General features: G+C 42.4%; 1 protein-coding gene and 1 long non-coding RNA gene across 2 annotated transcripts; one reads left to right on the top strand and one right to left on the bottom strand.

Moving 5' to 3' along the window:
* Positions 1-8,269: 8,269 nt before the first annotated feature.
* Positions 8,270-23,039, bottom strand: BRI3BP (BRI3 binding protein). Its single transcript, XM_072600711.1, has 3 exons — positions 22,715-23,039; positions 15,969-16,071; positions 8,270-13,169 (listed from the first exon to the last, which is right to left on the bottom strand). Exons 1-3 carry the CDS (start codon positions 22,916-22,918, stop codon positions 12,712-12,714), a joined length of 765 nt encoding a protein of 254 aa, XP_072456812.1. The 5' UTR covers positions 22,919-23,039; the 3' UTR covers positions 8,270-12,711.
* Positions 16,406-21,280, top strand: LOC140499377 (uncharacterized). The gene is made up of 3 exons (XR_011965422.1): positions 16,406-17,391; positions 19,749-19,913; positions 21,122-21,280. It is a non-coding gene; the product is annotated as an uncharacterized lncRNA (long non-coding RNA).
* Positions 23,040-27,368: the final 4,329 nt, after the last annotated feature.

Below are 27,368 nucleotides of genomic sequence, written 5' to 3'. Positions count from 1 at the left end.
ATAGCAATATTGTAAAGACAAGCATTTTTGAAAGACTGGGGAACTCTAATCAGCACAATAACCAACCACAGTTCCAAAGGACTCAAGATGAAACATGCTATCCTCCTCCATATAAAGAAGTGAGGAAATGAGAGAATGAATTGAGATATTTTGGGGGGAACATAGCCAAAGCAGCGATTTGTTTTGCTTGTTTATACAAGTCTATGTCAGGAGTTTTGTTTTTCTTGCTTTCTCAGCTAATAGAGGTATGTGTAAGAAAGAGCAAAAATAGATCTGAAAATAAAATAAAATTTAAGTTTTAAAAAGTTTTAAAATGAAATTGAAAATTACATTATAAATGAAATGAGAGAGATAAAGGAAAGAATTGGAAAAGAAATAAAAGATATGGAGCAGAGAGACTTAAAAAGACAATTGTTTAACACAAGGTTCAAAATCTTACACAATAACAGACTCCCTAAAAATGGAAATAGCCTAAATAGAAGTTAATGATTCCAGGAGACATGAAATATTAAAACAAAGTTGAAAGATAGAAAAAAATAGAAAAAAATGTAAGGTGTCTAATGTCAAAAACAACTGACTTGGGAAACAGATTGGGCAGAAATAACTTAAGAATCATTATGATCTCTGAAATCCATAACCAAAAAAAAAAAAGAACCTGTATATGATATTTTTAAAATCATGAAAGAAGTATGCCTTTTTTTTTAGCATGCCTAAACATGCTAAAAACAAGAGGGAAAAGTGAAAGTGAAAAGAATACACCGATCAGCTCCTGAAAGAAATCCCCAAATGAAAACGCTCAGGAATGTCATTGACAAAATCCAAATCTTCCAGATCAAGTAAAAATAATGCAATCAGTCAAAAGAAAAATTCAAATATCAAGGAACCACAATTAGAATAATAGAAGACTTAACCTCTACCACTTTAAAGGAGTGGATAGCATGGAATAAGATATTCCAAAAAACTAGATAAAGATCTCCAACCAATAATGACTTTTACACAGAAAAACTGAGATAATCCTACAAGGGGAAAAAATGGATCTTCAATGAAATAGATTTTTAAGCATTCTTGATGAAAAGATCAAAAGCTGAAAAGGAAATTTTTAAAATACAGAGGAATCAAAAGAAATCTAAAAAGTTACTAAGTGAACAACTGGAAAGGATTTCATAAGGATGGACTGTTTGCATTTAATAGGAAGATGCCAACTAAGGTTCCTTTCAGAGCCTTAATGTCATAGGGATCATAGAAGAAATCAAATGAGATCAAAAGCCCAGGAAAGGTTTATTTTCCTCTGATAATGTTGAGAAAAGAAAGGAGAGGTGAAGGATACACTAAAGAATAAGGGGGAGAAAAGATAGCAGAACATATTATCTCACATAATTGAAGTATACAAGCAAAAGTCTATCCAAATGTAGACAGAGTGGGAGAGCAGCGTTAGTTGAACTGATCTAAACAGGACTGAACACACATGGGCATACACAAATACACATACACAGAGTTTAGTGTAGAAATACATTTGACAAGGAGACAGAAAGAAAAACAGATCTCAGGAAAGTAAGGGAAAACAGGGACAATAGATTCTGGAAAGTTTTAGTCATAGTAAGACAAATCCTAAGAGGGAAGGGGATTATGAAGAGAAGGTTGAAAGGACAGAAATTAAGAAAGAAGAGAAGGAAGAAGGGAAGGAAGCAAAAAGCAGGAAGGAAAAGGAGAGGAAGGAAGAAAGAAAGAAAGAGAGAAAGAAAGGAAGAAAGGAAGAGAAAAGAAGAAGCCTATAATAAAAAGGAGATAGGGAACAAAGATAAAATTATGATTTAAGTATAGTTTCAGTAAAGTTATAGGCTATAAAATAAACCCTCAAGAAACAGCAGTATTGCTTAAAATCCAAGAAAGGAAATCACAAATATTTTTAAACTATTTTCCTCCATTTGTCTCCAATATTGGCTTTTTCAAGTTATGATTTTTCCCCTCTTCTGCTACAAACACAGTACTAAGTTTTCTGACACTCTCTCCTCTCTGATTTTCCCTGGGGCTAGATTTCAAAGCATCTTAGCCTCTCTTCATAGTTCACCAGTTTAGGTCTCTACCCCACGTGAGAGTGGTTGGGGGCAGAGCTGGCTCCAGCTGAATTCAGGGTTTTTTTTTCCCTGAGGCTTAGTGAAGTGCTGCATAGCCCCTCTGCCCAGCCTAGTGTCCTTTCCTCTCATCCCATCCCACACTCTGTTCCTCAGTTCTCTGGCCCAGCACCAGAAGTTCAGAGCACTGCCATGCTGGTGCCATGGGATTGATTTTCTATAGTTTGGGTCACAGAAGCTCTGGGAATGGGGGAGGTCAGAGTGTGGGGTTGATCTCTACTTCAAAGCCAGACATGGGCCTGCCATTTATCTTTCTGTTCTTGTACTCTACTGCAGAGATATGTGGCACAGAATATTGCTGCTGCCAGGCTATCTTGACCTCAGGCAAATTCTGCACCCTAGAACCTGGATTTCCACAGCACAGAAAAGAGAGAGGGTAGACTGGAGTGTGGGAGTACGTTTTGTTTCAAACCCATGGATCAGGTTCCTGAGTCACCTAGGAAGGGTCTTCTGAGGAAACTCAAGGTAGGCATCAGTTCATGGTTTGGTGGTTCTTATTTTTAACCTTCTTTTGCATAGGTTCCTAAAGTGAGCAATACCGCCCCCTGTGGGGCACTGGAATGATCCTGGGGGTAGTGGCATTGAGTACAATTGTGAAGCATTGAATATAAATAAGGGGGCGGTGGAAGTATGAGGAAAGAAAAGAAGATAAAATTTTGTAAAACATTTCACACATGTTTTATCTGTTGTGTAACAGACAAAGTCATAGTGATTTCATTATTTTCCAAATAAACACACAAAATGCAAGTTATAATTGATCAGTTGTCAAATCCATCAACAGGTCTTAACAAGCAAGTGTTGGCAGGCAAGAATATAGCACATGGTTGGGAATGTATTGGCAGGAATATGAGCATGTAATCGCTTCTTCTCCCTCTCCCCTTTCCCTCTGATTTCCCTTCTGAATGAAATGTATTTCTTTATCCAACTTTGTGTGTTTGTGTGTGCGTGTGTATTCTTCTCTCCTTTGACCAATTCAGATGACAGTGAGGTTTAAGTGTCAGCTGCCTTCTCCCATGCCCTCAGCAAGTAGAGACATTTACTTGATAACCCAGATTATGTGAAATAATTTTTTTCTAACCTTCCTTTCCCTTCCCTACCTCTTCCCTTCTCATTTTTTTTCTTTGTAGAATTATATTGTTTTTCTGAGTAAGTTATTTTTGGCTACAAATCTATATCCTTTGCCTTCCAGAATATCATATTTCAACCTCTTCACTCCTTCACAGTGGTAGCTACTACATTATGTGTGATTCTGACTATGGCTCTCTAGTACTTAAAATTCTTTTTTCTGGCTTCTTGCAGTACTTTTTTCTTTGACCTGGAAGCTCTGGATTTTGGCTATAATGTCCGTGGGAGTTTTCATTTTGAGGTTTCTCTCAAGAGATAACCAGTAAATTCTTCCTGTTTCCATTTTGCCCTCTAAGAGATATAGACAGCTTTCTGTTTAGATTTCTTGAAATATGATATCTAAGCTTTTGTTTGGTTGTAGCATTCAGACAGTCCAATGATTCATTTTTTTTCCTCAGTCTGTTTTCCAGGGCAGTTGTTTTTACTATGAGATACATTACATTTTCTTCTATTTTTCCCAGTTATCCCAGTCTAAGCTCTACAAATTCCTGACTGCATTTGAGTCTGGGCAATAATATACTGCTACTTGTCTCAGCTATTATCGGCCAGCTGGAATGATCTGCTCGCTCAGAGTGAAGCAGCAAGTTTGCTTTTGGTTTGGGATTACTGCCTTCATTATTTCTCTGCAGGCTTCCATCTGAGATAGAATCTGAAATTGAGACCCAGCTCCGCCCCTGGGGTCTGAGTCACACCTGCCCTCTGCCCCCTTTCTCAGTATATTGCTCAGGACTCTTCTACCCAAGAATGCCATTCCCAGGGACAGGAATTTGACAGTCTGCTCTGGATCTGTGACTTGGAACTGTGTAGTAGATAAGTTGACACCTGTACCTTGGAAGGCAGGCTAGTTGTAATTTTGCAATATTCATTTTAATTGTTTTATGCTTTGATTTTTTTCCCCCATTTTCATTATCATGGTAATTGTGTATATTGTTTTCTCGGCTCTAATTACTTCATTCTGTATGTATGTATACATGTACATGTATGTATGCATATATGTACATATGTGATGAATATCCATCATATTCATTATTTTTTACAGCACAGAAATATTCCATTATCATCATGTACTGAAATCTGTTTAACTACTCCTAATCAATTTGTGTTCTTTATTCATGTCCAATTTTAGTCATGTCCAATTCTTTATGACGCCATTTGGGGTTTTCTTGGCAAAGACACTGGAGTGGTTTACTATTTTCCAGGTGCCATTTTCCAGTTCATTTTCCAAATGAGGAAACTAAGGTAAACAGGGTTAAGTGACTTGGCCAGTATTACATAGCTAGTATGTGTCAGAAGCCACCTTTGAATTCAGATCTTCCTGACTCTAGGTTCGGCACTGTAACCACTGTGCCACCTAGTTGCCCTTCCTAATCATTAGGCATCTACTTTGTTTCCAATTATTTGTTAGTGTTGATATATATACATATATATATATATATATATATATATATAGTCCCATGTATAGATATATACATACATATATACATACACATATATATGTACATATATATGTGTGTGTATATATATATATATATATATATGTAGGTATATATGAGACTATCCCAAGGAAGAGGAGTTGTAATAAAGCTGTAATCTCTATGTAAAAAGATATGAACATTTTAGCCATTTTATTTGCATAATTCCAAGTCAGTTTCTAAAATGGTTGTACTGATTCATAGCTCCACCAACAATGTACAATAGAGCCTCAGTTTACAAATTTAATTCGTTCTGAGATTCTGTCCATCATGCGATTTGTTCATATTGCAAAGAGAATTTTCCCACAGGAATTATGTAAAGTCAGATGATCAGTACCACATCCCCAAAAATATTCATATAAAAATAATTCTTTATAATTTTAAGTGTTTTTGTCCCTAATGCGCCTGAAATGCAATAGCAATGACAAGTATACCATATAAAGCAAAAATAAAATAAATTAACCTACATTTTACCTTTGAGAAGAGTCATGGCTGGTGTGAGGGAGATGAGAGGGAGGAGGAGGAGGAAGGATTATTGCTTGGAAGGAAAATCTTCTTCTATGAGAACACTGGGGATTTCAACTTTGGGAGTGTTCTCTCTTAGGAGCCTAACATCACTGCCTTCACTTACTTTTCTTTTTTTAGAATCATTTTCATGTTTTGACTCACTGATTTTTTTTCTTCTTTACATTCACTTCTGACTAGGAATCTAACAACACTTGTTTTTGACGTTTTTTCAGAATGTCATGGAAACGTGACATTGCATTACTGTCAAAAAATATTCGTAGCTCTCATTGCTAAAGCCTTATCTAGGTGATGTTTTTCAATAAAATTTTTTTGTTTGTACTGTGAATTTTTGTTCGTGCTGCAAGACAAATTTTGCAAGTTTTCTTTGTCCAGCAAAGCATATATAAACCAGGTTACTCATAAACCGAGGTTTTACTGCACTAGTGTGCGTATCTTCTCATAAGCCCTCCAACACTGACCATTCCCATCTTCTGTTATCTTTGCCTATTTATATGGTACGAGATGAAACCTCGGGGCTGTTTTGATTTGCATTTCTCCTATTTTTAGTGACTTGGAACATTCTTTCATATAATTGTGAATAGAGGGCAATTCTTTTGGTAAGTTCATATATTTTCCTGCATAGACCTTGGCCTAAAGGGGCCAAGGTCTCCCATTGCATCCTGGGTCATCTCCAGTCATCCTGAGGAATATCTGGTCACTGGATTCAGATGGCTCTGGAGGAGAAGTGAGGCTGGTGACCTGCACAGCCCTCCCTCACTCAAAGCAAAGTCAAGTTCAAGTCATGTCATTATTTCTCTGACGGCGCGGTCTTCTTCAGCAACAAAGGACGAACACAATACTTTGATCACTTACAGGGAATGGTTTTTGGTTATGTATACATAGATATTTGTGTGTGCATGTGCACTCTCATAGATTTTTTTATGTGTGTGTATACAAAGGTTTTTATTTCAATTATACCACTTCCCTACTTATTTTAAGTATGTAAATTTTATTTGTGCAAAAGTTTTTCAGTTTCAAGTAATCAAAGTCATCTATTTTATCTTTCATAATTGTCTCTATCCCTTGTTTGGTTAAGAATATATCACCCCCCCCCCAAAAAAACAAGAATACGTCACTCAATCAAAATACATACGATTTGTTTCTCTTCTAATTTTTAAATGTTGAATTTTGATGTTGAGGTCACATATGCAGTTAGAATTTATAGCAGAATATGGTGTAAGGTGTTAGTAAGACTAATTTCTGGCATGTTGCTTTCCAGTTTCCCCAGCAGTTTTTATCAAATAGGGAGTTCTTTTCAGGTCTATGTTCTCTAACTGTAGCACCTTCACCCCCTCCCTCCCTATCAACTTCGTTTATCCTTATCATTTTCAAATTAATTTTGGTATCTGGCTTGCAGTTCACCCTCATCGCTTGTCAGTAACAACCTTTCCCCCTTCAAGTCTCATTTGTCTTACAGTTTTCTAATGTTTTGTGTAACGGTGCCTTAGAGCCATCTGCATAGATTTCCTGTTCTTTTACGAGACCAGGGGTGGGGAGCCTTATTCAGCTGAGTTTGGATTGAGTCAAAGGGCTGCACCTGAGGACCTAGAGGGCCACGTGTCCTCAAGGCCACAGGTTTCTGCCCCACAACCCCAGACTATAAGCTCCCTGATGGCAGAAATGTTTTTATCTCAATATTTATTTCCCAGCAAACCTAGAGCAGTGCTTGTCACAGAATAGTTAAAAATAGGAGTTTTCACCACCATCCTGAAACAGAATTGAACTACAGATTCATGCATGGCTACCATTTGCACGATTAAGTATTAAGGGTGATACAATCCAGCAAGACACTTTATTAAGTGTCTCCTTGAAATCCTCCAATTCTAGTGTTAAGTTCCTACTATAATAATTTAAAAGGCCCCTAAACCTATGACTTTTGAAGAAAAATCTTGAGAATCAGAATTTGTGGGGAGAAGTGCTAAGTCTAAGATTTGGCCCTGATGAATTTGACGTAAGCCATAACAGCTTCTACGGAAGTCTATTGGACAGCAAGTTAACATCTATCCCATTAGCTACAGCTTTAGTGTTTTCAGGTGTGGTTGAGTAAATGCTTAACAGAAAGCCGAATGAAGCACCGAAATCTGAGATTCCTAAAACGCCTTCTTAGCAAACTAGCAGGCAAGTAAGATAAGATCTTCAAGTCATTTAGAGCCTAGCTTCTAGTCTCCATCTTCTGATTTTCATGTCCCATTCCTAGCTATGAAAAAATAGCTGCAGGAGTGATGGAATACATTGATGCTGATGTCCACCCACCCTGTTTCCCTACTCTTTCTTCTATCACTGTACAGGAGGGAGATCTCATACAGTAAAATAAATCATCTAAGACATGATGAATCCTCACCCAAAGCTGTCAAAACTGATGCTTGGGGGCTTCAAAAATAATCATTGCTGAACCACCTCCTCCACTTGAATGAAATATGCAAGACTTCTGGGTTATGTTAATGTATCCTTATAAAACAAAAATGTTCCCTCTTTGTTACTAAAAAGGAGTGATCCTTTCATCCACAAGAGGAGAGGAGAAATACCACACACACACACGCACACAAACACACACAAATGGGTTGTGCCACAACCACCCTATGCCAGTAATATACAAGGAGACTGGAGCAGGTGGCCAAAAGGGAATGGGGACTGAAATGTGATGGAGTAGACAGCTTGGGTAGAAATTAGATGGGAGTTGGCAGCAGTATAGAGGATTGGGGCAGTATTTAGAGTCCCAAAATATTTAATAGACACTTCTCACATTTAAGGACCCTTCTGTCTTCTTAAATGTTGGTTAGAATTTGGACTGGAAATCCCACACCTGAGGACAATCATTACATTTGATGTACTTCAAAAAAAGAACTGATAGAACTTCTCACCATTCGATCAGTTACAGTGTGTAAAAGAACCCAAGGTCCCCAAGGACAAACTCATGGAAATGCTGCAGGCTTCCAGTCAAGCAAAGCCATTTAAAAAATCCTTACAAGAGACTTACGGTAAACATTTATTAAGCTTTAATTTTCACAATATCTTATTTCAATTCTGAAATCAGCCTACAAATATTTCACTACATTAACATCAATCTGGTGATCATTTAATAAATAAAGGAATGTATATATACCTTTGTAAAAATAAGTTTGATATATTGAGAATTCCCAACAATGACAGTAGTAGACCTGATTCCCCAAGGGTCACATGCCTTGAGTCTTACACACATCACTAGCAACAAATCAAGTTGTTTTACAGAAAGAAGAAACAAAAACAAAAAAACTTCACAACTTTTACAAACTTAAATACTATCTAAATCTGCAATCTGGTGTAGGAAACAATATGAAATCACTAATATCAGTGCTGACAAGTGGTGTCATACTGAAAGACACGATTTCCAGTTAAGAATAGGGCAAACGAGGATGATCGTTTCATTGGATGTGGAAGGGTGCTAATCAACATTACCATCACAAGAATTCAATGAAACACTGGATTCAAGAGATTTAACACATGCGGTTAATTAAGGTGACATTACAGTAAAACCTTTATATTTTTAAAAATAGACATTTGATGTATGGTCAATAACTCCATTAGCTGCCAAATACAGAGAACTGGTATGGAATGCAAACCACAGTCAGAAACACAGCCTTCGAAAAGTCTAAATTAGTACCAGTCTATATTCCACAGGACAGGGCATCGACAAGGCATTTATTTAATAATAAAACAATCAGAAGAAAGCAATATTGAGGCTGATTTATATCAGATACTATACAGCGTACTGATTGACACCCAAAACCAATTAAAAGCACTGTATCACATCCGGAAAAAGAGAATTCCATAATCTATAAAGAAGAGGCGGAGCTCTGAAATTTACAAACTGCCCTAGAACTAGGTACTTTTGTACAACTGTGATGCATTATGATGCACACCCATAGCATAGGAGTTTTGACATCTTAAGCTTTTAACCCTAACACTTCGTAAGATGACAGCTGAATTTATAGTGAGATCAGCCAGTTTCAAAATCCACCAACAAGTATGAATCAGCAAGAGAGATATCCTTTTTCTCAAGGTCTGTTTAAGTAGGGGTGGGGAACTGAGGGGCAGGGGAGTGTCAGGCTGAGCAGAAATGAAGCAATTAAAGTTTACCCCTGACTGTTCTGGGGGCAAGGCAAAGCTTTTGAGAAATCCTGTTGCGAGAAGGCAGGTTTACTACTCCCCAACCACACCAATGGGACTGGAGTTGGAACCTAAAGCAGAAACAATGTGGGAGATGGGGAAGAGGGGGAAGGAGACAGACAGCAACAGAACTTTGTATGGAAAAATATATTTCAACATATTAAGGGGATGAACTCAGACATCATGTGCATACAATGGGACAAGCCAAAATTTGCACTGATGAAAAAAATTTCTCCCAAACACACATGGCAACTTAAGAGTTTATCAAGATGAACAGTTTGCATTTTATCTTGTTCAAAATTGCTACCCTTAGTAAACAGCCATCATGATATTGATAGAGTGGGGAAATTAATACTGATTAATTTAAAGTGGTCAGTTTCTACTTATAATAGCATCATAGTAATTCATTAGAACCTATCATGAGTATAATTTTTCGGTATTATTATCCTACGGCATTTAAGATATACAAAACATTGTTCAAGGTATGAGACACATGGTACAAAAATATATTTTTCCACATACAAAAGGGTGAGCTCAAAAGAAAAGTCTGGATGCAAGGGGCAGAGGGGAGTGGCTGTATAATGTCAGCTTTCATCCCGCTGGAGATCTTCTCCACAAAAGCCCCCTAGTAGATGAAAACAAGCCTGGGCCAAATGTCAAAGGTTTATATGCAGTATCTTCAACGTTCCTGTCATTAGTATCCAGGATTCTGATCGGTTTTAAAACCTTGGCAACCCTTTAAGAATGTTATCACGAGTTGAAGATTCTTCATTTAAAAAGAGAAAAGCACCTCCCTACTTGTATATTAAACAGCATAAAACTATACACAGATAAGCTTCCATAGAAAAATCCAACATAAACCTCATACTTCTTGCTCCTCAGAGGAATGGTGCCTATTACAGACTTGTGGTTTTTAGCCCCGGGTTCCATTTTCAGGGCATTTTCTGTCACACTCAGACACGCTTGTTCCCATATATGTACATGTACACACACACACACATCTAGCCCTGGGCTCCATTTTCAGGGCATTTTCTGTCACACTCAGACACGCTTGTTCCCATATATGTACATGTACACACACACAGACATCTAGCCCTGGGCTCCATTTTCACTCACACAGCCAAGCTTGTTCCCATGTATGTATGTGTATGTGTACACACACACACACACACACACACACACTCACCCCCTCCCTGAATCCTTCAAATTTACTAAAAAGTCAACTTCTTTTTCTTTCCTCATCTTGCTCTTTGTTCAGGAAGATACTTCTCATGAATTTTACTTCTGAAAAATGAAAAATACAGAAACTAATTCCACTGCAGAAAAAAAAAGTAAAGCACAGGAACCAACTAAAAAAAAAGTTAAAACTCAAGATATTTTGTAAATGACATAGCACATCCACATGTTCTAGGATAAGGAGGAAACCGAAAAGCGGTGAAGTATCTAAAGAATCAACAATAATTCCAAAAAGTAATTTGGGGAGGGTCTTGAAACCTAAGCAATGAATGAAAATGACTTCCCTTTCCTTCCCCTGAGCCCAACTCCCAGAGGGGCTGAAAAGACATGAGCAAGTAGGCTTGAGCAACAACCAGAACCATTTCAGTTCAGAAAATGTGTTTCTACCAAAACCCATAAAGATCAACTGAACTGAATCTAAATGAACACTTCCTGAACTGACAGGAAGCCAATCAAAGCAGCTTTGTGTTGCATTATGTGCAACTTAAAAATAGCAGTTTCATAAAATTCTCCAAAATGGTTTTCCCAAATGTTTGCAAAGAAAAAAAAAATCCCAGGAAGGATCACGTGAGGTTGTTCAATTCTGGATTCTCCAAATCATGACCTACTGCTCTGGACAGGACAGGTCTCTGCTTCTACCAGCTCCCCCCCTTCCCCAAGTCAGATTTCCACTTAGTGGTTTGATAGGGAAACAGCACTCTGGTAGTCAGGGAGGAAATCAGTAGGGGAACCACCAGCACCTTAGGGCACCTGGGGAAGCATCCACCGGGCCCCAAGATCTGGGGGAGCTTCTGTGCATACTTCCCTGAGGTTTTGTCTTTGTTCCAGTGAATTTTACTCAAGCTGATAGGGAGTCATAAGCCTGGGATGTACCAACTGGCAAACCAGAACACACTGGTGACTCCCCTACCAAATGAAGCACCCTCATATCCTCCTATGATTCCAACCTATCACCCTGTGGTAGCTTCTCCAGGGATCACCAAAAATGAGGACACCACAGACTTCAGGCAAAAAGCACCTAGAGATTCTACTATTAAGATGTTAAGAATAAAACTCGAAGAGCGCCTATTGCTGTCCAGTGGTCCTGAGGATACTTAAACAACTTGCAAGTTGTGTTACCTGCTGGGGTATTTTCCTCCTTTCGGAGGTCCTACGCAGGTCTGGATCAACCCAAAGCTTCCTAACAAGGCAGCCCTTAAAACCCAGACCTGCCTGTTGAGAACAACAACGTGAGCGCCATCTTGCTATTAAAACTTCCATCTCCAAGCTCCAAAACATTTCTTGGCCTGGTCCATGGATTTTTACTTTCTAAAACCCTTTGGAGGAAAATCCCCAGTTTCAAGTATGACAAAATACAGAGCAAATCCCAGATCTGCTTGCAAAAAGGAATTCTTCATTTAAAGGAGACTTAAGAAAAATGTAAATAATTTTTTTTTTCAAAAAGAGACTTGAATGGGGCAATGACAGTTCTAATAATTATGTCTGTTGGCCTGAACTCAAAGTTTTCTATTTGTTCATACATCGGTTGACAGCTGATAAACCAATTGTGGGCCCCCTCCCCCAAAGCTTACAATTTATGAGAACGGAAACACCTCATATGTGGAACCCATGGTGTCTTTTTAGAGCTGTGAAAGCAAATGTTTGAAATTGAGCTTCTCTAAAATGCCAAATTCACATAATCTTCTCCCCACTTTAAAGTTTTAATAGACTTGACTCGATCTGCCTTTATAAAAACCTTACAAAATATGTCTTTAAACACTTGAAAAAAGTAATTGTATGTTCTATGCATGGATAAATTTTTTAGTATACAGCTAATGTGGGTTTTATCATTTGAAAAAATAATTTTTTTTTACACAACTAATGGATCTCAGGGTGTCTCGGTGTTCTATGTTATTTTAAAATTCTTCTCAGCCTAAAGTTGTAATGTGGTCCAATAACCTCACAATGTGCTGTTTCGTTGCTTTGTAACTTTTAGTAAGATAGTGCTTTTTGATTTTCCAAGAGCTGGTGAAAAGTGATTAACCTGGCTTGTCTCATTTGTCACTGTCTCGATCAATGCCTTCGAGCACCCGGGAGAGGCGGATGTTGAGTAGTCTGATCTGGCTATCAAGATGGTCAATCTTCTCCTCCAGACTGTGACTGCCCAGGCTGAGGTTCGATCCGCCGCCGCCACCGCCAGTGCCACCGCTCCTCCAGTAGAAGCCCACAGGGCCCGTCATAAAATAAACGGCGACCACCAAGCAGAGGGGCAAGACTGCCTGTTCAGGCTCTCCTTCATACTTTTGCAGGATGTAGACACAGGAGAGGGCAAACAGGGTGACCCTCACAACCCAGAAAAAGCGACCAAACAGGACGTGCAAGAGATAGAAGAGAAATCCCAGGAAGAGAGACAAGAACCAGTAGGCTAGGAGGACAGCACCAACCAACAGCAGAGCACGGGTGGGGTTGTTCGCCACGGCTGCGGGGCTAAAATAATGCGTCAGATTGGAGGCTGAAAAACAGGCAAGAGGAGAAAAAAGGACTGAATGACCTGCAAGGGATGGGTAGGCTCCCCAAATTCAAATGCAGACACCAACAAGATGGGGCCAACCCCCTCCCCGGGAACTACCCACTCCCCTCGCCTAGACTGTGAGCTCCATGGGGGTGGACATGGAATCTCAGTCTCAAAGGCAGGTGTCTGATGGTGCCTAGTCTGACCCCTCCTCATGGTGAGAGGTCACTCTGGGCTATGCCGAGGAAAGTCCAACCTTGTTATTAACCCCATTTTACTGATTAGTAAGCAGTCACAGAGAGGAAGTTTCATGACCATGGCATGTAGTTAGAGACCTTCTCCAGGAAGTCCTTCTCCATCTTGATAATTTCCTATTTATCCCATCTGCAACTTGTTTGTGATATAGCTGATTGTGAGCTCCTTGAGGGCAGAGACTGTCTTTTACCTTTCTTTGTATCAACAGTGCCTGGCACACAGTAGGTGCTTAATAAATGCTTACTGACTGAAAGTATTAGAGGAAGAATTCAAACCAGGTCTTTCTGATTTAATTCCAGGACCAGCACTCTATCCACCATGCCACACTCCCATAATCCATTAGGCTGACATCTATCTTTCACCATATGAGGAAATATGAGCTATCTTGTAACACAGCCAATCGCAGTGTGATATAAAAACCATACACATACATATTGTGTATGTGTATGTAGATATATACATATATATATATATATACATATATATATATATATATATATATATATATATATACACATGCATATGTACATATGGCGGCTATGTGGCGCCATCATGGACAGAGCACAGGGCCTGGGATCAGCCTCATCTTCCTGAGTTCAAATCTGGCCTCAGATACCTACTAGCTGGGTGACTCTGGGCAAGTCACTTCACTCTGTTTACCTCAGTTTCCTCATCTGTAAAATAAGCTGAAGAAATGGCAAACCACTCCAGTATCTTTGCCAAGAAAACCCCAAATGGGTCATGAAGTGTTGGATACAACTGAACAATTATACAGACACACACACATATACATACACAATACGTGTGTGTGTGTGTGTGTGTGTGTGTGTGTGTGTGTGTGTGTGTGTGTGTGCTGTTAAACCATACTTGGCTGTTTCCTCATCTACAAAATGGGAATAATAACTTAGAGAACTGACCAGAAAGAGTTGTTGGGAGGATGACACGCCGCAATATAAATAATGCCCCTTGAAAACTTAAAAGACAATGTACGTTAGCCACCACTTTCATTAACTGGGATTCCCTGAGCACAAAATGACAGCATTGTAGGGAGCAGACAACAAGAGGACAGGAGCAAAATGGCTTAGAATGAAAACTCTGTACTCCAGAGAACCATCCCAACCAGAGAGTCGAGGTCTCTGTGCCTAGCATTTTGACCGCTGCTGACCCCCTTCCCTTTCCCATTTATTGACCATCCTCTAACATCTGAGTGAGAGGGCAAAAGGGGCTGGTGTACCACTGTTTCCATTTTACAAGTGTGAAAACTAAAGCCCAGGGAGGAATGAGTGGGGGGACAGCCCCTAGGCTTCTTTGGGGTCTGGTAAGTGATTTATCACTGGCTGCTCAGTAAGGAAGCAGATGCAGTTCCCTTAAGGTTCACGTAGCTGCTCCCTTGTCCCATGCAATCTCCTGTAATCAGGTTCAACTCTTCAGGGTTTGCTGGAAGGGATTTCATAATCTGAGAAGATGGTAAACACAGAATCTACATGGGATTGCAGGGAATTGCTTTATCTGGGTTGTCTCCCAAGAGCAGCTATTAAAGGTCTGAGGGGAAAAGAGAAGGCCAAAAGTAATCCCTGAATGAGCCAGACCGCTCTCCTCAGGGCATACCAGTGACCTGACTCTGAGGGACAGGGTCAGAACCCAGTTCTATCTGTCAGACCCACTGAGCAGCAAAACCTCAGAGTCATTCACTGACCGTTCTACAATTATTAAGCCCCTCTATTAAGCACCAGGAACCAGAGGCACAAAGACAGGAAGGAAACCCTGAAAAAGCCTACGTCCTACACCTATGTGGAGATAAGTCAGTAAAAGTAAATTTTTATAGGGGTACGCCAGGGAGGGCGAGCACTGTAACAACTCAGCTGAGCTGAGCTGAACCATGAAGGTAGCTAGCAATTCCAGGAGATGATAAGGGAGAGTGTTATAGTCAGGTACAAGGAAAAGCAAGTATTAGAGAGCATGCAAAGAGGAGAAGGGTGAGATCTGTGTGGACAGGCAGACTGGCACCAACAAGAGGAGGCTGTCTTTTGTACAGAGGAATAGATAACCAACTAGGCTTCTTGAGTACAGGAATGATATCCAGGCTTTGGGAAAAAGCAATACGCTCCATCCTGTGTGGAAGGAGAGGGAAGTGTGTGCAGGTGGGAAGGCTAATTAAAGGCAACTACTGCACAAATCCAAGTGAGAGGTAATGAGGGTCTGAAGACTCCCCCCACCCCGCTTTGTCCATCCCCGCCCCCACGAGCCCAAAGCAAATAGAGATACCAGCTACATATAGACAGATGGCAAAATGGAAGGGGCTGCTCATCAGGACACCCCCTTCCCAAGCCTGTCCATCAACTCAAGTCTCTGCTTCTACCACTAAAAAAAGCAAACCACAATACCACCTATCACTCAGTGGAAGTGATATAACCCATAGGTGATGAACAAGCTGTGGAATGTGATCAGAGGGAGTCAATGCTCCAGAATACTGGGACCTATTTCAGACTCTCCCTGATCCAATCAAATATGGCCAGTTATTAGAAAAGCTGGCATTCTACCTACCATCAATTCCAAGAACATCCAGCAGATCAGTCCAGAGTCTCCACAGCGTCTCCACTAAGATGTCCACTCCATTTACAAATCTCTCGGTTGACCTGGAAAAAAACTACAAAGACCAAGAAATAAAGAAAGAGTTAAAAAAAGAGTTCTGTAAATTCACTCCTCCAATTTCTCCCATCACAGGTCAGAGGGTGGACTGTATGCGAACTTCTGTTTCCTGCCCAAGATAAAAATGAGTTTTGGAAATGGTTGGGGGGAAAGGGGAAAACATAGACTGAGGACAGTCTTGTGGAGGGCAAGGCCAGAAGTAAACCCCTGACTCAAACAACATGGGAGGCAGGGAGGGGGAGAGGAGGGAGGAAGAGGTTATTCTCCAATGTGTCCTTCAGAGAAAGGTTACCTGTCCAAAGCTAAACTATGAACTTAAGGCTACTTAACGATTTTGAAGTAATCCGTTTCCTTCCCCTAACATCCTGTTTTGCTTCTTGTGTGGACCATGAGCTGGTTCACCTGGAGGATGTAATAATAAGACAGGGGTGTTGAAGGATTCCGAGTTCTTATGCTAAATAAAGACAAGGGGTTGACATCATTATCAATCCAATATGCTAGGTGGGCTATGCTCTTATGGGGAAGGAAGAAAGGAAGGAGAAAAGAGGAAAAAAGGAGGTACTTTGAAGGAACCCAAGGACCCTTTGAAACCACATTCAGAACAATCCAGCCACTGAAGCATGTCATCTTATCATCTTCAAATAAATCAGGTCTATCTCAAGAACTCATCTGAGACTACATGAAAAATCCAAGATGGGCCGATGAGCTGACACCCTGATAGCCAAAAACAGATTGGGGGGGTGGGGGGAGAGGAGGACGATGACTAAGTAGCCAGGAAGAATCCAAGAGGCTCACCACCTTATTGCCAGGAGTGAGAGACAACTCTTGCAGTGATGCACTGAGCTCAACCAAACCAGGAGTAAGGAGAAAACATGTCTCCTCAGCAAGGACTTTAGAGGAAAAGGGCTGGCAAAAAAGGCCAACTCAGCACGGAGAAAACAAAGGGTCCTTCAAATATCTAAAAGGTTGCTCCCTGTGTGGAGGAGGAGCTAGATTTCTTCTGTTTCACCAAGAAGACTGAAGAGAAAGGGAGGATCATCAGAAAGGGAAGAATTAGAGGAGACCACTGAGCTATGAGAAATACTATGAAGAATTCAGAGAAGCACTGAAAGACCTATATGGACAGATGCAAGATGAGGTGAGCAGAACAGCCGTAACTGTAACATAGATGGAAAGAAAAAACGAACTGAGTTCTTCCAACTATAATGAACAAGCCTGGCCCCAAAAGATGTGAAAATGCACCTCCCTTCCCTTCTTTGCCAAGGCAGAAGAACAACAGGCATTGGATTCTGTGTCTACCATCAGACTCAACTGATGTGTAAGTGAGTTTTTGCTGATTTGTATTTTATATTTTTTCAAATTCTCTCCCTCCCTCCAACCCCGTCTATCATCCACTGTGAAGGCAAGAAATATAATATTCATTATTATATATATGAAAACCTGTCTTTAGAAAAAGCTACTAACAGCACTTGCATAGTGCTTTAAGGTTTATCAGGCACTTATCAGTATGGGGGGAGGTAGGGAGAGAAAACCATTAATGTGGTCTCAGAGTAGACTATCAGCTGCCTCAGAAGGCAGTGAACAGTTTTCCCTCACTGGAAGGCTCTCAAGCAAATGAGGGAGAAGCACCTGTTAGGAATGCTGCAGAACACATTCCTGTTCAAATTTGGGTTGAACTAAAATAGTCTGTGAGATCTGAATTCTGAAATCCCTTTTGGGGGGTAGGGGTAGAATGAGGATGGGATTTTAAGGGAAAATCTCAAGAAATTCCCCATCCCACTACTCATATTCATTATGGATTCTATAGGCTTTGCTGTGTTATTAATACAGTAAAAAAATTCTAAACCAGCTACTTCCAATCTGATAGCTGAGGGAAATTTGCCTGGTCCAAAGCCCAAAGTACCAGTTAGCAACCTATTATACCCTTAGGGAAGAAAGGAAACTAATTAGGATCTTTTACTGAAAAGGAATGGTGGCCCAGACCCTGGACAAATCAACCTCTTTGGGTCTGAGTTCCCTCACCTATAAAATGATTAAGGTGGGATTTGCTGATCTTGAAGGACTGTTTCAAGCTCTAAAATTAGGCCACTTAAGTTGAGAAACTGCCCATACAGGGGTGGGGAACCTGTGCCCTAAGGCCACATGTGGCCCTTTAGGTTTTCAAGTTCAGCCCTCTAAGGTCCTGGAGGTTCCCCACCCCTGGAACTTAGCAAAAAAAAAAAAAAAAGTTTAAGGTCATTTGTCTTTTCAAGAAATACAGTTAGGGAAAAAAAAGCAAAGAAAAAAACCCACCGTTCCCAGTGGACTTTGGCTAGGGGTTGTTTTCTTATTAAACTTCTTGAGAATACTGGGATTTTCTGGTGAACACTGAGATCTTCAAAGGGATCAAGGGGACAGTCTGGGCCTGGTGTAATCAACCATCTAGATCTGGAACCTAAAGCAACCTAGCTCGTCGAGTCACTGCCAAGGTGAGAGCCAGGTTCCCAACCTGCTGTCTGACTCACGACAGTCATCTTGCCACCTTGGGCCCTTGTAATGCTGGGAGGGCTGGCACCATCTCTCCCTCTCCCCAACTCTTCTGAAAAATATTTAAGTACTCTCAAAGAAAACTGAGCTGTGGCCCAAAAAAAGTTTCACCACAAAGGGATAATGAGCCACAGAAGGGAGGTCCATCTCTGCCAGCCATGAAGGCAAACCTACCCTATGAACTTGGGAAGGACCAGCCAGATATTTGCTGTTATCTCTGCTGCTCACATAGAGGCAAGCCCAGGGCAGGCAAAGCCCTCCCCTCCCCTCCCCTCCCTCTCCCAAGGATTTTGCTCCATTAAAGACTCCTGTCCTGGAGAAGAAGCAGATTTTCATGACCATCTACTTACAATACTCTTTCCTTACAAATAAAGAAACCCAGATTTGGAAAGGGAAGTGTCTTGTTCAAGGTCACTAAGCCAAGTTAGCAGCAAATTCACTCTCTATCCATCTAACCTGAACCAACTGTCATGGGCTCCCAGTTCATGTCCTGTTCATTCCCCTTTCACGCCCACTGCCCGAGATGCCCAGTTTGCCCCCCTCTAACTCCCTTTTTCAGATTTCAGGGCCCCTTCAGGGAACCCTCGGATTTCTTAGGGCCATGTCTCCTTCTCCTGCACCTGGTCTCCTCCAGCACTGTGTCCCACTTCTTTGTCTCACTTGGCATGCGGTGCCTTGCAGGGCCATTTAAATGTTTCATGTGAACATGTGGGCTCTCTAACTAGATCACAAGCTCTGAGAGCATGGAACCCAGGGATAGGCTTGTTTGTACTACCCTTATCTATACCAGCAGCTAAAATCTACATATCATTTACTATACGCTAGGCACTGTGTTAAGCTTTTCACAAGTATTATCTCATAACAACCCTGTAAAGTAGATGTTATTCTTATCCACACTTTACAGATGAGAAACTGAGGCAAACAGCAGTGAAGTGACTTGCCCAGGTTCATAGATTTGAACTCAGGTCTTCCTGACTACAGGTCCACAGCTCTATCCACTGCCCTAAGCAGATGTTAAGCTCTCATTACACAGCAGTCTGGTATTGTACCTCGATGTCCTTTAGGCAGGTCCAAGGAATTCCCAAGATCGTACTCCTAGAGCTAGATGGAAGTTCAGAGGTCACTTAGTCTAAACCCTTCTTTTTACAGATGATAAAAGTGAGGCTCAGGCAAGTTAGGGGACTTGCACAAGGTCATACAGGCAAATAAGCATCAAAGGTGGGAGGTCACGTTTGCCAGCAAGGTCAACCATCTATCTTCCAAAAAAAGTCAGAAATCTTCCAAAGAAAGAAGTTTGCTGCCACCTCAAACAAAGTAAGTCAATTAATTCACCAGATTTCCAAGGGAGACATTTCTGCCCAATTCTTACAACTGGACATAGAGATACATCTCTTAAAAGTAAATATGTAACAGTACTCTTCCCCTGCAAGGCCAGTTCCATGACTCTAGACCAAACAGGAAGACAGAATGTTCCTATCAGACACACAGCTACACACACACAAAATGGCCGTGTATTTATAAGGTGTTCTGCAAACAAAGCACTTTACATACATTATCCCCTTAGAGAGTCTCATCAGACAGTTATCCCCATATAAAAGGGAAGTTAAGTGATTTGCTCATCTCAGTTTAAAGCATAGGATTTGAACTTGGGTCCAGCACACTTTATCAATTTCCAACCACCACGCAGCTACCTCCGGGGTTAACCAAAGCAATCCTAGTAAAGACCCACTAAATGAGCCTTAGTGGAGAGCTCAGGATCTACCACCATCCACTTTTTTTTAAGATTCAAAAATAAATGCATGTTCTGCCAAATGAGGTCATTACTGGAAAGTCAAAACAGCGCAAAGTGGGACTTTCTTTGTCCCGAACTTATTTTGACTTCAGAGACGTTATGGCCTAAAGTGGCAGCCCTGAGCCACAAGGACCTGAGTTCAAATCTCACCTCTTGACACATACTCACTGTGGACACAGGGGTAAAGTCACTGAACCTCTCAGGGTTTTGGAAAAGGTGCCAAGAATCACCAACAAACGGTGTTTCTCATACCAATGAAATCACAGGACAAGTTAAAGACAAAAACAAACTCTCCATTCCCTCTAGATTTGGAATCAAGGGATGCAGATTCAAATTCCAACCCTCCTATTTGCTAGGTGTTTAACCTTGGGCAAGCTGCTTCCACTCAGTCTCAATTTCCTCATCACAATAAGAGGGAATTGTACTTAATGCTCTCTAAAGATCCCTCCTATTCAATCAATCAGTAAATATTTATTAAGAGCTACGATCTGCCAGACACTGTGCTAAGCAAAAAGAAGCAAAAGACAGTGCCTGTGCTCAAGGAGTTTATAATCCAAATAATCTTTGTTATACTATGATACCTTCTACAAGCTTCAAAGCCTCCTTTCCCTTTCTGGTGAAGAAATTAACACCTAGTTCCACTGACTAGATACAAATTCTTTTGTGAAACAAACTAATGTTTTGAAGGATACAAACTGTTCATTTTCTCTGTATTGTTTTGATCCCTTAGGTTGTAAATCCAAAGACTGTATCATACTTCAGAGATGAAACTGGAAACCCAAAGACAGTATTATACTTCAGAGGTAAAAAGCAAGTCCTATCCTTAGGATAAGATTGCTAAGTGAAAGCTGCAAAAAATTCATACTCCCAACAAGGTCATTTGTTAAAAGGCTAACAGTAATGCACTTAGGGTCCTGGGAGGGGAGGGCTTCTAGAGATCCAGCTTCCCCCTCCCTGCCTCCCTCCATCTCTGGGGTCAGGGCTGAGAATGAAGGGCACTTTGGCCCTCAGGTACTTTGGGCTCCTCTCTGGTAAAGGTTAACAAAGTTGAGGGTTTGGTTTGGAGTTCCCCTGGTTGTCTACCTCTCTAAAAGGAAACCTCTGACCCACATGCCGCTCTCCCCAATCCTTCCAGAGTTAGAATGCTCCAATTCCTTTTCTTCAGGAATTCAAAGGTACCAGTCAATAACTTTAGTTCTTAGAACTGGTCTAAGTACCTACCATTTAGGGAAGAATAAATTGCACAGCCCTTAGAAGAGGTAGAACAGGATTGAGAAAGATGGACAAGGGTCATTACTTCTGGGAACTCTGCCAGTATCAGCAAGGGCCTCAACTGTCGAGGACAGATCCTAATCAGTGCCCCCTGCCCTGCCCCATAAACCTACTGCTGGAGGCCACTGGGGCCACTGTCAAGGCAACAACTTGTACCTTCCCTAGCTCTGTTCAGTGAGGAGATAATAGGGTTGGAAGACAGCAGCCTGTCACAACCTCTAAACCAAATGGTTAAGTTTTATAAGGAAAGAATTAAGAGAAAGAAAGCCACCTGTGGGGGCAACTCAAAAGAGTTGAGTCAGAAAGGAATGCCAAGGGCACTTTGTGCCCAAGCTCTGCTGGATTTTCTTAAAGAGGATAATGTACTGTTAACTTTCCTCAGAGAAGTGGGTTGAAGCTCAGTCGTGGTAGGGTGAAAAATCCTAAGACTAAACTAGGTGGTATTTACATGAGGTACCGTAAATTGGGGGCGGTGGTGATGGGGGTGGTGACTTAAAGAGAAATCTTTTTTCAATTCTTGGTTGAGGTGAGGGCTGTGGGGGCCACTCAAGCCCCATCCTGAGTCCCAGCCTCCCTAGAGGGTTCAGCTAAGGCCAGCCCTCCCATCCCCCGCCTTGAAGCAGCCTGAGAAAGGGACGGCTGGGAGCCCTGGGGAGTCCCCCGAGGCCAGGGCCCCGGGCAGCTCAGCACAGTCCCCAAGGAGAAAATCTAGGGTGCGGTGGGATTTTTAAGACTGCAGGCTGACCAGAGAGGGAGCCCAAGGTACCCACGGGCCAAAGTGTCCTTCGTTCTCAGCCCCGGCCCCAGAGATGGGGGGACCGGGAGGGGGGAAGCTGGATCTCGATTAGCCCTCCCCTCCCAGGACCCTGAGCGCGTCACAAATGCCCCTGGACCACGCCGCCCCCGCGAGACTGGGGGGCTCCCCCACCCCTGAGGGGCCCCGGCTGACCCCCGCCGCGTCCCCAGCCCGCCTGCCCGGGCGAGGATGCCCGGGGGCAAGGTGACCCCGGCGGCGAGGCGCTCGGGCCGGGGCGCACGGGGGGCGCCCCACCTTCTGCACGGCTCGCACGTTGTCCTCCCCGCACAGGCTGCTCACGCTCTGGTAGACGCCGCTGGCCGCCCGGCGGAACGTGTTCTGCTTGTCGGCGCCGCGACCCCGCGCAGCCTGCGCGCCGGGCCCCAGCAGCTCGAGCAGCAGCAGCAGCAGAGGCAGCAGCGCGGAGAGCTGCGCAGGGGGCCCGGCGCGCGTCCCCATCGTCCGTCCCGTCAGCTCGGCCAGCCCCGAGGGCCCCGGCGCGGCCTCCTGCGCGTCCCGCACGGTCTGCCCCGGCGCCCGCCTGCGCCTTCGCCGCCGCCGCGCTGCTCCTGCTGCGCTCCTTCCGCTTCCGCAGCCCCGCGCAGCGCCCCCGGCGGCCGCCGCCGCTCCACGCCACGCCGCGCGGGCCGATCCCGCCCCTGGCCCGCCCCCGCGAGCCCCCGCGGCGTGGAGCTGGAGGAGAGGACCCGACCCGAACGTGGCGCGGGATCCGGCCCGGGGCTCTCCAGCTCCGCGCGCGCGCTCACAGCCCCGGGCCCTCCTCCGGCTGCGCAGTCCCCTCGCCCCCCACGCACGCATCCATCCTTCTATCCTTCCATCCATCCATCCATCCATCCATCCATCCATCCATCCATCCATCCTTCCTTCCTTCCACCCATCCATCCATTCATCCATCCATCCATCCTTCTATCCTTCCTTCCACCCTTCCATCTGTCCTTCTTTCTTTCTTTCCATCTATCCTTCTTCCACCCTTCCTTTCATCCTTCTTTCCTTCCATTCAACCATCCATTAAAGGGTTTAGTGGAAAGGGGATGCAAACAATGCCAATAATTTTCATACCTTGATGCCAGTACTTTCCCTCTAAGATTTGTCTCCAATTTCTCCTGTTCATATTGATTTGCTTAGGTGTCTCTTCCTCCCCCCACCCCCATTAGAGTGTGAACTTTGTGAGGGAATGAGCTTTTCTTCTTTCTTTGTAGCCCCAGTACTTAGCACAGTGCTTGGCACACAGTAGGTGCCTAATGAATGCTTGTTGATTTGACATACACCTGTACAGGCAGCTTTTCCCAACCTTTCTTCATTCCAGTGCCTTCCCTCTGTCCTGTATGTGGCTTGCTTTATATAGGTGTGTTTGCATGCTGTCTTCTCCATTAGAGTAAGCTCCATGAAGGCAGGGATTGACTTTTACCTCTTTTTGTATTCCCACATTTAGCCCAGTACTTGGCACATGATAGGCATTTAAAAAAATGTTTATTATTGATAGTAAGTGCTTAATAAATAACAAAAATAATTATTGAGTTCATGATTTAAGAACCATTGAGGTAAAGCTTGAAGGGATCTTAGGGATCATGTATGTAGTTCAATCCCTTCTTTCCATCTGAAGACGTTAAGGCCCAGAAAATGAAGGGACTTGCCCAAGGTCACACAGGCAGTAAGTGATGAAATTGGAATTCAAACCCAGGTTCTCTGAAACCCCTAACTAATGGGACCCAAACCTAGTGAGTTCCCCAGAAGTTTCTCCCTAGGAGTTTCATTCATTCAACAAACATTTCTCCAGTGCCTGATTTGCAGTGTGATGGGAGAAGTACCAACTTTAGAATGGACAGGGGCCCTGCCCACTTGGTTCTTGTGAGTGGAAAGTTAAGACACAAGCCAAGAGTCTAGTATGGAAATAGGTTTTGCGTTATTTCACTTGTATAATATATTGCTTACCTTCTCAAGGAGTGGTGAGGGACAGGAGGGAGAGAATATGGAATTCAAAATTTTTAAAAAATGTTAAAAAATTTTCTAAATGTAGATGAGAAATATCTAATGAAGCAAATAATTTTTTAAAAAAATAGAAATACAACCATAATCTCACTCAATAATAACTGATTAGTCAAAACCTCCACTAAAAAATTCTCCTCCAATGTCTTTTGTCCTTGGTTTTATTTCATATTGTTCCCCTTTATATGCTTTCTGTTCCAGTCAAAATGACCTGATAGATGTTCCCCGCACAGAATATTCCTGGGCCTTTGGGCAGGTTGTCTGCCATGTTTGGAATGCTCTCCCTCCCCTCCTCCACCCAGTAGAATTCTTAGCTTCTTTCAGAAACAACCAAGGTGCCACCTCCTCCAGAGGGAGCCTTTCCTGATGTGCTTTGCGCTCTCTTCCCACAAGAGAATTCTGTATTTATTTTGTAGATATTTATCTGCATGTTTTATATCCCACCCTGGACCCTAAAACAAGCTCTGTGAAGATGGAAGTTGTTTTATTTTTGCCTTGGTATGCCCAGCCTGACACAATTCCCTGCACACAATAGGTAGTGATTTAATAAGAGCTTTTAATTAAATCACAGGCTATGCCAGGAGCACACAAATTCTGGTTGGTTCTGTCAAGCTAGAAATCATAGATCATAGATCTAGGGCTTGGAGGAACCCCAGGGGTAACTCTAGTCCAATGGAGGTGCAGAAAGGTGAAATAACTTGGCCAGATTGTAGACATAGATAGGACTTGAACCCAGGCCCTTTGACTTCAGGTGCACTGTTCTTTCCAGCGTACCACACACTACACTGGCTGCTGCTAAGCAACAGACAATCTCATTAAGACCAGAGAAGCTTCTTGCCAACCTGGCTAGATTGATGCATTGATGAGGAATGAAAGGCTCAGGGGGCTCAGATCTGGGCTGATGGAAGGAGTTTCCACACTGATGAAATCACCAATCCTTGGAATATTGAAATATAAATGCATTATTATCTCTCTCCTGACCGAGAGGTGATGAGCTCCATTTACAGAAGAAGAAACACATTTGAGGACAGGATCAATGCGAACATTTGTTTTGCTTGATTATGCATGTTTGTTACAAAGGTTCTATTTTTGTTTTTGTATTTTTTCCTGGGGCTTGGAGACGAATGGGAGAGAAAATAAAAGCTGATTCATTGAAAAGAATTAATTAAAAAATGCAAGTGCATTAGAGGATTGCAATGTGCAGCCGGAGGGTATTGTGTGGGGAGAGATTCAGAAAGGCTGTATTTGAACTGAGCTTTAAATGATGTATAAGGACAATAGAGGTAGGGAGGGATGAGTGGAGGAATGACCATAGAGGCTAAGAGAAGAGCTTAGCAAAGACCGAGGTGGGAGAGCACACAAACAGAATGCTGTGTTGCAGCACAGAGTTTATGGTAGGGATTGGGGGGAGGAGAGAGGAATGACATGGAATCAGACTTGGAAGGGTGGAAAGCTCCAGATCCGGGAGCTAAGGGGTTTCAATTCTACTTGAGCTACATAGCTAGATCCTTGGGTAAAATTATTTAGGCAGCAACACAAAGGAGAGAAGAAAGGGAAGAGAGTGGAAGCACAGGATGATGGTATGGGAAGGCTTTTGCAAAAATCCAGATGAGTGGTAATGGGGGCCCATACCAGGGTGTAGCTCCCTCTGATCCTAGAGCCATCCTTCAATGGAGAACCCTAATAAATTACCAGTCAGCAAGCATTTGTTAACATGCTGCCCACCTCCTGATAGAAGGGTGAGCTTGGAACACACAAGACACATTTTTCTGGCTATGGCCAATGTGGACATTTCTTTTAATTGACTGTGTATGTTGGTAAGGGTTTTGTGTCTAGTGTTTCTCGTGGGATAAGAGAGAGAGCATGAGAAGGCAGAGCTTGATTGATTGAAACAATTAGAATATTTAAAAACCAAACAAGAATCTGTTAAATGCCCAAGTTCTGGCACTGTGGCAAACTGGGGACATGAAGACCAAAGTGGAACATTCCCCGCCCCCAGGGAAGTTTATATTTTATGCCAGGAGACAAACATGCATGTGTCTAAGTAGATGCACATAAATTTCTAGGCATAGAAATACAAGGTAATTTAGGAAGGCACTAAGGGAGGAGGAGGTGGGGGGGGGGACGACACACGGGACATTAGGAAAGGTCCCTGCTTGGCAATTGAATGAGCTTTGAAGGAAACCAGGAACTCCAACAGGTCATCTGAAAAGGAAATCTATTTCAGGCCTGTGGAATGACTTGTGCAAAGAATGGAGGCAAGAAACTGGTGGTTGTGTGTCAGGGGCAGCAAGAAGGCCCATTGGCTGGACCAGGGGTAGAGAGCCTGTGGCCTCGAGGCCACACGTGGCCCTCTAGGTCCTCAAGTACAGCCCTTTGACTGAATCCAAACTTCACAAAACAAATTCCCTTAATAAAAGGATTTGTTCTGCCAAACTTGGACTCAGTCAAAAGGATACATCCAAAGCTAAAGGTTCCCTACCCCTAGACTGGACCACAAAGTTCATGATGCAATATATTTATTGTTGCTGTTTAGTTGTGTCTGACCTTATTGGGGATTTCTTGGCAGAGATACTAGAGAGGTTTGTCTGTTCCTTCTTCAGCTCAATTTGCAGATGAGGAAACTGAGGCAAACTAGACTAAGTTGTTGAGGAGAGAGATGGGAAAGCTGGTTCAGATGTGAATGAATTCACTTAGACCTTCTCTGTAGCCATTGGGAGCTTTATTGATGCAAAAGCAGCATGGATCTCCTAGCAAGAAAGCTAAGTGAGACCCTGATATTTGGGGGAGCTTTGCTTACTTAGAGCTTTCAGGACAGTGATGTAACTCTAGAGATTTTTATGGAGGTTAAAGATCAGGGACAGGATGAGGAAGATGGATGAAGGATAGGAAACACAAGATA

The sequence above is a fragment of the Notamacropus eugenii genome, chromosome 4 (genome assembly GCF_028372415.1).
Source record: "Notamacropus eugenii isolate mMacEug1 chromosome 4, mMacEug1.pri_v2, whole genome shotgun sequence".
Lineage (NCBI taxonomy): Eukaryota > Metazoa > Chordata > Mammalia > Diprotodontia > Macropodidae > Notamacropus > Notamacropus eugenii.
This window is presented reverse-complemented; position numbering and strand designations above follow the sequence as displayed.